The sequence below is a fragment of the Chelmon rostratus genome, chromosome 10 (genome assembly GCF_017976325.1).
Source record: "Chelmon rostratus isolate fCheRos1 chromosome 10, fCheRos1.pri, whole genome shotgun sequence".
Classification (NCBI taxonomy): Eukaryota; Metazoa; Chordata; class Actinopteri; order Chaetodontiformes; family Chaetodontidae; genus Chelmon; species Chelmon rostratus.
In genome coordinates this window covers 21,624,863-21,637,569 of record NC_055667.1, presented here as the reverse complement: position 1 = coordinate 21,637,569, position 12,707 = coordinate 21,624,863, and the positions used below count along the sequence as shown (strand labels likewise).

General features: G+C 40.5%; 2 protein-coding genes across 2 annotated transcripts; one reads left to right on the top strand and one right to left on the bottom strand.

The window, feature by feature from the left end:
• Nucleotides 1–584: 584 nt before the first annotated feature.
• On the bottom strand, nt 585–6,029 carry LOC121613140 (uncharacterized protein At5g50100, chloroplastic-like). Its single transcript, XM_041946426.1, has 3 exons — nt 5,562–6,029; nt 3,855–4,043; nt 585–3,713 (listed from the first exon to the last, which is right to left on the bottom strand). The coding sequence occupies exons 1-3, from the start codon at nt 5,703–5,705 to the stop codon at nt 3,519–3,521; spliced, it is 528 nt and encodes a 175-aa protein (XP_041802360.1). The 5' UTR covers nt 5,706–6,029; the 3' UTR covers nt 585–3,518.
• On the top strand, nt 4,960–12,176 carry LOC121613139 (monocarboxylate transporter 2-like). The gene is made up of 5 exons (XM_041946425.1): nt 4,960–5,074; nt 9,048–9,279; nt 9,365–9,508; nt 10,661–11,515; nt 11,610–12,176. Exons 2-5 carry the CDS (start codon nt 9,063–9,065, stop codon nt 11,831–11,833), a joined length of 1,440 nt encoding a protein of 479 aa, XP_041802359.1. The 5' UTR covers nt 4,960–5,074; nt 9,048–9,062; the 3' UTR covers nt 11,834–12,176.
• The last annotated feature ends 531 nt before the right edge of the window (nt 12,177–12,707 follow it).

Here is a 12,707-nt window from a genome sequence, read left to right as displayed (position 1 = left end):
CAGTAATCTAGGAAGACAAACACAAAACAAACACATCAGAAGAAGCCTAAGAATCAACAGCGATGCTAGCAGCTCTGTGAGGCTGTATTTCAGCACAGTGGCGCTTTGAGCTAAAAGCTGACATCAGCATGCTAACATGCCTACACCCACCATGTTAGTTTAGTGTGTTAGCATGCTAACATTTGCTAATTATCACTAAACAAAGGACAGCTGAGGCTGAATTGAATGTCATTTTTGCAGGTATTTAGTCAGAAACTTAAGTATTGGACAATTTTAAAGTTTGACCTAATGATGGCAATAGGTAAAAAAAAAAAAATCAAGGGATCAAATGTAATTACAATTTAACATGAATGCATGTTCCACATTTCTTTGCAACCCATCCAATAGTTGTGGACATTTCAATAACAACCACTAATGTCAACCTGCTGCCTGTGCAAGAATCAAAGAATCATCAATACATCGACTGGAAGCCAAGAATGTTTGCACTAAAGTTTTATTTTGTACATTCTGACACTGCCATGCAGCTAACATGGTTAAAAATCTGTATTATAAATGACATCACAACAAATGAATTACCTTGCAAAACAATAAGGACAGACTTCAGATAAACACAAAAGTTTCCAGCATCAGGTTACGCCCGGTATACCAACTTCTCTGCTGAATGTCTGTTCAGAGCAGACGCATATTGTCACTTCTAAACACAGCTAGCAATTCAGGATGAGCTGATTGTGTACAAACATTTTGTTCCACATTGGCCTTGTACTCCCATGGTTTCCTAGCACTGTGTCTCACTGTGCAACGTGAAACCTTGGAGCAAATACATCAGTACAGAAGGCCTGTAAATAACTCTCAACATTCTCCCACTAGATGCATGTCTGCAATGTGACCTAGAAATTTGAGCACAAAAAGAGCTTTGCCCTTCACTGCTTAGTAAACAGGAGTGCACTTGATTACTGTGTCAAATAAAGTGCATTCACACTTTCCGTGGTGCCTTCACAAAGAGAATGGCAAACAGCCTGAGTATGAAATAGTCAAACATCTACTATGGTTGTTTTCCACTTAAGTCGGGAAAGGTCATGAACCAAAGTAGCTTATAGCCACTCTAACCTTGAGAGAAAGCGTCTGATGAAAGCATTCACTGAAGATTTACCTCAAACACAACTCTTACTTCTTCTGTCTCCACAATTTCTCTTCAACCGATTTCTTCTTCTTTGAAATCCAGCACACTACTTTTGACAAACTATCAGAAGCACTATTTCTCCAGTGTTGTGATACTTAATGCAACTCTCCTCCCGAGCAGTGCTTTAATCTCATTGGTTGAGCTGGGCTGGGGGGTGGACAAGCACGACCAGTGCTTTGTAAGACCACACAGGCTTAATGTCATGTGCTATCACTGCTGACTGCAGGACTGGTGGCCCGTGGCTAAAATTAGGGAGGGGGTGATAACCTAAAGGGTCTCAGTGAGCTGATGTTAGCTGCTTCTTACGTCAAAGCACAACATCACACCAACACACATATTGTAATTCTTAGAAACTGTGCACAGGCCACAACATGTGATACAAAACAAGTAAAAGCACATAGTGGCTAATACATACCGTGACAGACGGTATTGCTTTTGATTACAGCCCACAAGTTAGAAATTAAAAATTTTGTACATACTAGTTACATATTTTCTTTTAGGAGGGACCAAGAACTTAATTACACTGCAACTACTTTTTAAGTCACCCAGTATATGTTGTGTAATTACAAGGTACAAACAGAGTACCAGTCAATCCAGTCTTTATGTCATGAAGAGGCACTTTAACTTAGTTAAACCAAAACAAGAATTTAGATAATAAACTGCAACGTATCCTGTAACTACACTGTAATTACAGTGACAAAGGGGGTGAACAATGTTTATTTTAAAGCCTAGTATTTAGTCATTTTAAAAAAACATAACCTAAACAAAGTATTGCATTTTTCATGTCATTTTTGTGAATATATAATTTCAAAATAATTGTAAATAATTTATGTCTATGCAGTGTCACCCCATTGCTCCTGCTTTGTTACCCAATAAAACATTACTGCACCCTTTAATTATTAAATACACACTCAGGAATCAAATATATACGTCATGTAATTTATTTCCACTTTACTTTTACACATACCTGTATTTCATCATCCCTTGTACTTACATATGAGTACACAGTATTTTTTTATATAATATATTAGTTATTTAATAATATATATATATATTATTTATATAATATAAATAACTACCCAGAAATTTACAGGCTGTAATCTAAAATCTCATCAAAAATGCATTTAAGTGATTCAGACTGCGGCTAATACTAAAAGTACATGAGTCAAACTGAAACACGTCTGACATCTATCACAGAGTATATTTTGTAAATATCACCACAACTCATGTAACCTTTAACAAGCACATGCTGTTCTGCACGGCAACGTGTTGTCAATGAATCACGCTCACAACACAAGAGGCTCCACTGTCAAGCCAGCACACAGAAAGGCCTTAGAAGGAGGAATTCAAATTAAAAATATCATATCAGCTCAGTCACTTTGTTTGCTTTACTGGCACACACACTAAAAACTGATTTATTCCACTTCTATGAGAAAGAGTCGCCTGATTTCATCTTATACTATCTGTTACCCATATCAAGAAAAGGCAACTTTAAAGGAACAGGTCAATCATGATCTGGTCAGTGATCACGACTGTCATATAACACAGTTCAAACGGAAAGATTTCACTCCCACAGCTGATATTATTTCAAACTTACAATGACATCTAGTGGCAGCTTCCTGACAGTTTGGCTCGCTATCTGCTTTTGAATGAGACTCAATCTGAGACGCTGTGTGCGGCAGGAAATTGACTGCATTTTGCTTCAGTGATTTTCTCTGGACTCTATATTTGTCATAGTATGACAGTCTTATATACAGAACACCATTACTCTCTGCCTTCTGCAGCGAGGCTCTTTCTCTGCACCGTCATGTTTATCAAGGTTAGGCTTACATTTTATGGTGTTTTCAGTCTCCAAAGTTTCTTTCATCTCATCTGTCGTCTTTACAAGTGTTCTGCCAACTGGCATTATTAGTCAAAGTGAGCTGCTCTTCCACTGTTTTTTTTTTAATATATATCCTATGCTTTTGGCCGTATTTCTTTGGATGCTAATGTGACACTTAACATTATAGATCAGTTTTTAATATTCAGGCCATTTCCAGTAGTTTGGAGAACTTTGTTTTTGCTTTTATCTTGCAATATCAACCTCTCCATTACAGTCACAATTTCCATTTTTGAAGCTGTTTCATTACTTAAACTGAACTAAAGTATATTTGATCACAATCACAAGTAAAGAAATCCTGCAACAAATAATGGCTTCACAACATTCACATTTTATCAGGCAACAGTGTTGGAACCTTCTCAGACAGGTTCATAACAGACCAATGGTTGACCAGGACAAACCATGTGTTCTTTATCTAGTTACTTATTAAAACATACTTTATTTTTCTGTGAACCACAGTCAATGTGTTTTCTTTTCACAGCGCCCTGTGGTGCACTCCTGGCCACGTCCGGTCCACTTTAAGCGGTTCCTGGCAAAGATGGCATAGGACTTGTCCATGAACGGTCTCACAGGTGGCCACATCATGAAGCGACCCACCCAGCCGAGACCCACTGCACCGTACATGACTGCAAACGCTGGGACCCCACGGTGAACCTGCCAATACACAAGAGGTTAGCCAACTGGCGTAACATGACACAATACAACATTAAGGCTAATCTGCAGAAGTCTTCCAAAATGGCAATTTGACATACAGAATATTATAGTTCTATGAGAGTTGGTGGAATTTAAGTTTACCTCGTCTTTCTCATCGATCACATGCATTTCTTCCATGGCCATCTCATAGCTGATATCCTTGTATTTCGCTCCCTCATAGCCCGGCAGGGAGATATCAATAAAATCTACTTTCCCAGGCTGATTTCTCTGCAGAAACTGGAGGAACCGGATCTCGGTCACACATATGGGACAAAGTCCATCATATAACACCTGAAACAGAGCAGGGAATAGATAATAACAGCACTGCTGTCTCACTCATTCAAGGGCACAACAGCTAGTGAGATTTCCAGCAGGCAGATGTTGAATGGCCTCTTTCATACTTTTATAGACAACATCTTATTGTGAGACCATAACAATATTTACAGTACTGTGTGTCAGTGCCCTGTCCAGTTCTGCTTGAGTATGGGATACATGTCTGAGCCAGGTCCCATTACTACCTGTCTAGACAACCATGGCTCTAATTCAGGAATTAACACTGTGAAAAGTGGATTGCTGCAAAATACTAAAATGGAATGAGATCTTAAACTAGATATATTATGAACACAATAGTCACATTGTTTTGTATTGAACTAATCAAATAAAAACTTTCAGACATGACAAAAATCAAGAAGAATGAATGAATGAAAAACACGAGGAGATGAAAATTACAACCCTTTGGTTCACCTGTGCATGAGAATACCTTATAACCAGTACTCAGTTAATATTTGACTTGAAAGACAACTGCAGGTAACTTGCATGCTACTTTTGTTTAGTTTAAAGGTAGTGGCAGAAATCAAAGTCCATTTCCAAGAGGAAAAGAAAGAATACATTTAAGTTTTGCATTAGTATAAAAGTATAAAAAAATACCTAATTTGGTGTTATAGGCAGCAGCAATAAAAAATAACAACAGCAAGGCATCTTCTAACTTTGTTTTAATGAATAATCATTCGGACCCTGATTATTTTTCATGCATATTACTAAAGTATCAAACATAATTATCATAATACATTAAAAGGTTGCATTATAAACAGAGTTACTGAATACTCTAACACACATTCTCCCAGTTACGGTAAGTCACTGGTGACATTTCGAGTTAGAGGTAGGGGTATCTGGTGCCCCCTCCTCTACATGACATTGATGAACAGTGTTCAGCCTCAAGTTTGGCTGTCGAGCTGAAGTTCATAGATTAGTTTAACCGGACAGGACACGGTGCTGCTCGGACCTACAACACACTCCGGTGGTCCAGACTCAGAGCTTCCAAGGTGACACGCTTCAAATGTTGACCGGATGTTTGTTTTAACGTGGAAAATGTGTTGTTTAACCGCTGCCGTTGACCCGACACAATCCAACCACCCGCGAGCTAACTTTAGCTGCTAGCGGTCGCGCAGGACGTTGAAGGACCAACTCGTCAGAAACGTGGACGTTTGAATGTAGATGCAGCACAAAAACGACAGCACACACGGTTAACTGCTTTTCCTCTAACACCCGAACGACAGGCTGGTTGTTTTTCACCGGTAAACAACTTTTCGACAACGTGTAAACATGAAGTTGGCAGCGCACGTTCACCACTCAACGTCCAACCATGAAATACAAAGCGCCTTTATTAATAGCGACATTGATGGCTTAGTGCACACGGCACAGCCTTGACTTAAAAAACGGCTGCTTTTCAAGACTGCAGTCATCATAAATAAAGTCAGGGAGCGTTTATGTGCAGACTATACCGTAATACAGTGACTTAAAGTCGCTTACCTTCACATCGGCAGAGTCGGAGCTGGAGTTCCGATGCTGATGTCCGCACAGGGCAGGTGACGCTCTTATCGCCGCTCTTGAATTTACACAACTGGGCAATCTGGCCAAACACGAGACCGCACATGCTCTCACTCTGGAAAACATCTGAAGACACACTTGGCTAACCCGACACACTGGCGAACAAGCTAACAAGCCACCTCTAACTATGTAAGATAACTTTGCTCTTCTACCTTGAGTACTGGACTTTAGCGTAGCTAACGCTAGCTAACGCTACACGCCAACAATTCACGTGTTACACAAGCGGTTGGATAACGTAAACAGAGGTCAAATCAAACCACCGACCTGTAACGTTATAGCATACATAAGCTCGCCTCCTCGCATTCGCCTGGTTACCATAGAAAGATTAATTCATTCAGATTGAGAGTCGACAGTTTAATAACAGCAGCGGAAGGCAACATGAGTGATGGAGGCGTGGTGAGCGATGTAGCCTCCTCTCTGTCACTGCGAGAGGTCTCACTCTGCTGCTTTTTCCAAGCCGACAAAGCTGAACTCCCACCCCGAGATATATGTCTTATCAGTCGAACATGATACTGAGGTTTTCTGTCCGTATTTCAATATATCTGTACGTTTATTGGCTGCCACTGATGGGAGGAATACTATTTTACTTAAGTGAAAGTAACAATACCACAAAGTATGAATAGTACAAGTTAAAGCCATGCATTCGGAATTTTTAAGAACAAACCTATAAGCATCAAAATAATTGAAATTTCAGAATAATGCACATTATGTTAGTGGATTATAATCACTGATGCATTCATGTGTTCATCACTTTGATTTTTGCTGTGGGCAAAGGTGGTGCCCTTTTTAATTACTTTATATGCTGCTGGGTAGCTTGTGAATTTCCCCTCAGGGATGAATCAAGTATTTTCTTAACCTTTAATAATTTATGGGAATAGATATAGCTTGATTATATTTTTATCAGTACTCCAAATCTGCAAAGGAATTAGTGACTTAAGTTATTAAGGAAATGTAGTGAAGGAAATGTAATTTTGTAATTGAGTAAATTTATTTTTCATCACCGCTAGCTTGTAATATTTGAGCATGTCCTCATTTACCAAAGAAAAATGATTCTTTAGCATGCTTTTCATCATTCTCTCTGAACAGCTGGGACCCGACACTGGGGTTTTCTGTTCATACTCTTAGCCAAATGAGGCTACTGTAATGGCTAATTAAATTTGAGTGCCTCCTCATTTTAAATGCAGATAAAACACATCTTATTTTGTTAGCATTCCAGAACCACAGGTCCCAGGGGGCTTCGATGGCACATCTGTGGCAAAGACTCAAGGGATGTGTTCTGGTTGGATGCTAACAAAGTAATTTTTGTCTTCTTATCATTAGGTGGTCCTGCCCGATCTCAGTTGTGTGAGTGCTCACTATATCTGTCTGTCTATTTATGAATGTCTGCTGCAATATTAATATACGAATATACATACAAGCCATCAGGTTGTATTAGACCATTGCTGGTGAGGTTGCAAATTAATGAGCAGGACTACTTTATGGTAATAAAGGATGAATTTGATTTCTCTGGCAATGTGATAGAATACCTCGGAATGTCAGGTATTTCATTCACTAGATCAGGGGTGGGGAACATCCGGCCTCCGGACTGTATCTGGCCCGTGAGACCATTTGATCTGGCCCACGAGGCAATTCACTATAATGAAAAAAGTAACTCAGAAATATAAACAATTCTTTAGACAGCAACTACTTTTTTTCTGAGACCAACGCATCAGCCTGAATCTAACATCTTTTTAAGTCGACACTGATGTCGAGCCTTGCCAGACGGTTTTGCTGGGGTTTTAAGAGCGGAGTGGAATGAAGTAAAAACAAACTGTGATGCCGGACTGAGAACAGCCTTAACAGCAGCATCTGCCTTGTCTATAGCAGTCGCTTGACAACACTTTGACAACGGCATGACAACGGTGTCATTGGATGATCTGCTTTTTCAGACGAGAAACTGCTGTTTCATGTCATGATACCGGACAAATCAGTCAACTTGGTGGAGCAGGCGGATTCAAAGGTCTGGACCCAGTCAAGCTAGAACAGGACAAAGTGAAACTGCTCCAAACTGTCACTTGAAGATGAGGAGAAAACCTGTCAGGGAAACTCAGTGATAGAAAGTGTCTGTTTGGCCTTCACGGTGGACCTTACCAAGTACCTCTCAGAGCTGAACCTCAAGCTCCAGTCAGCTTCTCAACTCTTCTTCAAATGTGACTCAAAGTTGTGCAACTGGAAAGAGGAAACACTGTGCATTTCCCTACTCTGCAAGAACAAAAGCCTGCTATGATATTTGAAAATGCAGGTGGGTGTGAAAACTCCTTCAGACATTTGTTGAGAGGTTCCAGGAGGTGAAAAGCAAACACGAGGAACTGAACATATTTGCTACGTCATTTAAACCAGCTGATGTGCCTCACAACCTACAAAACAAAATCACTGAGCCGCAAAGCAACAACAAGCTCAAAGCGAAGCACAACAGCCTCCCTCCGCCCGCATTCTATAAGCTATATGTACCTCCTGAGGATTTTCCCATTCAGAGCAGACATGCACTGAAGTTTGCACCTCTGCATGGGACAACCTACTGCTGTGAGCAGCTCCTTTCAAAACTGACTCTTGCAAAGACTTGATTCCACTCGAGACTGACTGACCCAAACCTGGAAAACCGGCTGCGAGCGGCATCATCATCACTACCATCTGACGCCTCGCCAAAGAGAAGAAGTTCCAGCCATTGCATTAGAGGTTAGTGTGATATATGTGCTCAAAAGTTTAGTACGGCCCTGGAAGGATGTTCTAAAATTGAAATGGCTCCTGACAGGAAAAAGGTTCCCCACCCTTGCAGCAGATTAACCAAAAACAGACTCTCGGATCTGGTTATTTTTTCTATAAAAAGTTTATCAGTTGTTTATCAGTGAAGTTTGCTGTATAACAGCATGTATGTCAAATAATAATACAGGATTTTATCCATTTTGCCCACCTCTGGAACTTTCCCACACACAAGCAAACACATTCACACACACGCACACACATACACTCAGAATACAAAGGGCCTCAGCAGGATCGCACAGAACAAATTCTAAACAGATGGTTGTATAGGTTGACTTTTGCTTTTTGAAGTCGTAGGTATATGACCAAAGATCACAGTCTCTGCAGGGTTACTGCTTTTCTTGTGTGTGGCCACTCGTATTTATCATGTAAGCACATGTGATGAGATCAAAGGCCTTAGAGCAGGGTCTTTCTTCGGGGAGACAGCCACAGCCTAGTACAACAACAAGGTTCATAGCCTGGGCAACACATTTTCAAGGATTGTGCAGAGGTGAGCTCTTGTGACATGTAGAGTATATGTATTAGGGTCTGATCATTGCCAACACTTTTAAACTGTGCAGTGTTTATACTCTGTTCACTTCTTCTTCTTCACCTGTTTCCATTACCCAGCCGGTGCAACGAAACATGTCCCCTGCAGCAGCAACCAATCTTGGCTACACCCCACCAGATGGAGGCTGGGGCTGGGCTGTCGTCTTCGCCTCTTTCATCTCCATAGGATTCTCCTATGCCTTTCCCAAGTCCCTCACCATCTACTTTAAGGAGATTCAGGAATATTTTTCAGTTTCCTACAGTCAAATTGCCTGGGTGTCCTCAGTCATGCTCGCCTCTATGTATGCAGGAGGTAAGTGGCAAATGTAGCCTCAGTGCAGTAAACCGTCAGTGAAAGAAGGTTCCCAAAAAGTGAGATATTTCTCTCCTCTGTCCAGGACCAGTGAGCAGTATACTTGTCAACCGCTATGGCAGCAGACCTGTGGTTATGGTTGGTGGGGTCATGGTTAGTGCTGCTATGGTGCTTGCTTCTTTTGGCACAACTATCGTGCATCTGTATCTTTGCATCGGAGTAATTGGAGGTAATTGTCTTTTTTTTTTGGTTTTTCATTAGTAATCAATCAATAAGCCACAGTTTGCTTAGACTTTGAGGAATTTCACTAGTATGTTTGCTGCTGTTCTGTGTTTACTTTATGTTGCCCGGTTGACAGAGGAGGATGCTGGTTGTGCCTGTTATTCACACTCGTCTTTTGATTATCATGGCCAGCCCACCAATGTCGTTTGTGCCATTCTGTGAAATGTGCAAACACTAACTCAAATCACAATGAAATGTCCATGTCATGTTAAAACAGTGCTATCAAAGCAATGCATAGATTTAAGTCAGACCTTCCTTCTTTAAAAATGTCTTTTGAAATCTGATGAATTCCCATTTGCAACAAGCAAGCAAACCTCTCAGACTTTAAACTTTATTCTACTAAAGATGATCCACCTACTGTGGCACAGAAAACAACTGTACATGAGTGAGGCACATGAAATATAATGTCAGAAATGATCGTTAAAGCTGCTCTTAATGTCAGAATGTAGCAAAAAAGTCACAATTTCATAAAAGCTGAGGCGGCATCTTCAAAACATATTCAGTTTAGATAGATAGATAGATAGATAGATAGATAGATAGATAGATAGATAGATAGATAGATAGATAGATAGATAGATATACTCAAATGGTGAAGCAAAGGAGGAAATCCTCATAATTGATGCTGGTAACAGAAAATATTTGGCATTTTTTCTTAATTACTTAAACTAATTATTGATCATTCATCCACATCTCTAATATTTCACCTTTTTTGGGGGGGGAAAATCAAATAACGATAATATAAAACATTGAATAATAATATTAAATCACTATAGCAGCTAGAAATGTAGTTATCCTACGCCCTCAAGGAGAACGTGGTGGGTTTATGGTGTAGTTTTATGATGTCGTTTTCAATTGAAACCAAAATCAGAATTCCTCCCTTGACAACGTGTGACGCTGAATGTTAACAAATCATTCGGATGAAACTGCTGCTGATGAAAACACTTGTTGATTGTCTACATGTTTTCTTCACAAGAATGACATTTCTTTTATCATTTAAATGTCTCAGGCGATGTCTTTAAATTTTTGCTGAAAACTCATATGATCCAAGCAAAATCCATCCTCCGTGGTATGTTATTGAACTGTTCTATTATTTCAACAGGATTAGGCCTCGCCTTCAACCTACAGCCGGCCCTGACGATCATAGGTACCTATTTCCAAGTCAAAAGGCCACTGGCGAATGGACTCGCTATGGCAGGAAGCCCAGTTCTTCTCTTTACTCTGGCCCCTCTCAATCAGTTTCTGTTTGATTCTTTTGGCTGGAGGGGGAGTTTCCTCATCCTGGGATCCATTGTTTTGAATTGCTGTGTAGCCGGTTCTTTGATGAGACCAGTCAACAAACACGCTCCAAAGACCGCACCATCAAAGTGTAACGGGGCAGCTACTGAGGAAGCTGCTGCTGCGGAAGCCAGTGCTCCCTCAGATAACCTTCTGACTGAAGAAAACCAGAAGGAGAGCAAGGGTCAGAGCTGCGTGCAGAGATTCATAGATCCCACGCTTTTCAGACACAGGGGCTTCCTTATTTATCTCATTGGTAATGTGGTCATGTTTTTTGGCTTTTTCGCGCCTGTGGTTTTTCTTGCTCCGTATGCCAAACATCTAGGGATTGATGAATATTCAGCAGCCTTCTTGCTCTCTATTTTTGCTCTTGTAGACATGTTTGTCAGACCAGCAACTGGCCTCATAGGCAACACCAAGTGGATAAGGCCGCGAATCCAATACTTTTTCAGTTTTGCAGTTTCATACAACGGTGTGTGCCACCTTCTGTGCCCACTGGCGTCTGGATATTGGGGTCTGGTAGCTTACGCTGTCTTCTTTGGTGTGGCGTTTGGGATGGTTTGTGCACTGCTCTTTGAAGTTCTGATGGACCTTGTCGGAGCTCATCGCTTCTCCAGTGCAGTTGGGCTGGTCACCATTATCGAGTGTGCACCGGTGCTTCTTGGACCTCCAATGTCAGGTCTGTGACATTTTTATCTCTGATTCTAAATGCTGAACAGATATGCAGGAATTCATGAAATGTTGACCAGTGAAGTGTACGTCTTCTCTTTCAGGAGCTCTGGTTGATATTTTCGGAGAATACAAATACTTGTACTACGCCTGCGGAGTGTTAATGCTGGTGCCTGGCATATTTTTCTTCATCATGAATTACTACAACTACAAGAAGCTGGACGAGGAGCAGAGGCAGCGCGAGGCTGTGGATATGAGGACTTGTGAGGAGGCAGTACAACTTAAAATGAGCCAGGATGATAAAACGGCACATGAAACAGATGGATGAACCTGCTTCTTTTAATGGATGACACTGGATAGGCTTTACAGCAGGAAATACATTGTGTAGCGTATTATTGATAAGAGATATTTTCTACTTTGAATGACGTTGTTGGATTTTTTGGACCTTTGCTACATATCTGCATGTTTTCATCTTTATTTTTTGTGTGTTATTATTAGTACATTATTCGACAACTGTAGCTTTAATGGCTTTTGTTCATAAATTGTCCAGAATGCCTCTGTTCTTTCAACTACAATTATGATAATGGCTCTATTAACTAATATGGTTCCTCTTTGTTTCTTCAGTGACTGAATAAAAAGTAGTTTCCCTGAGGGACTGATATAAAATAACAATTTAAAACCCACAGCTCTGACTCAGACTGTTAATTATTATCTACTTACCACTAGATGGCACTGGACACTATCGTGTGGGAGCTCAAAGTGCAACACATCTCTCCTATTAAACTGTAATTAAACAACAGGCATCTTCATCGGTAGTTCGCTTCTCTGCAGCACTGCTTTCCAAAGTCTGGGTTGTGACCCTCCCATCGGCCGCCACTTTTTATGAATGGGCCGCCAAGGGCACAGCAATTAAAAAATGAGAAAATTAAATGTCTGTTGTGAAGACTGCGGGGTTTCTCTCTTGAAATACAGTCCCTGAAATCCCCTCAATCCCCTGCCCATAAATTTAACTCCAACTTTTCGGGAAAAAATTCTTTATTCACTCTTCGAGCTCTAGTCTACAGTAAAATACATTTTCAGTGTCTTGGGCATCTGACTGTAAGAGTTGTTTCACTGGGGCTTCACTTTAGCACAGTTATAAAAATTCAGTGTGTAGTTATGGAAATATTTTGGCATTGAAAATTCAAATAAGTGCAAGGAAC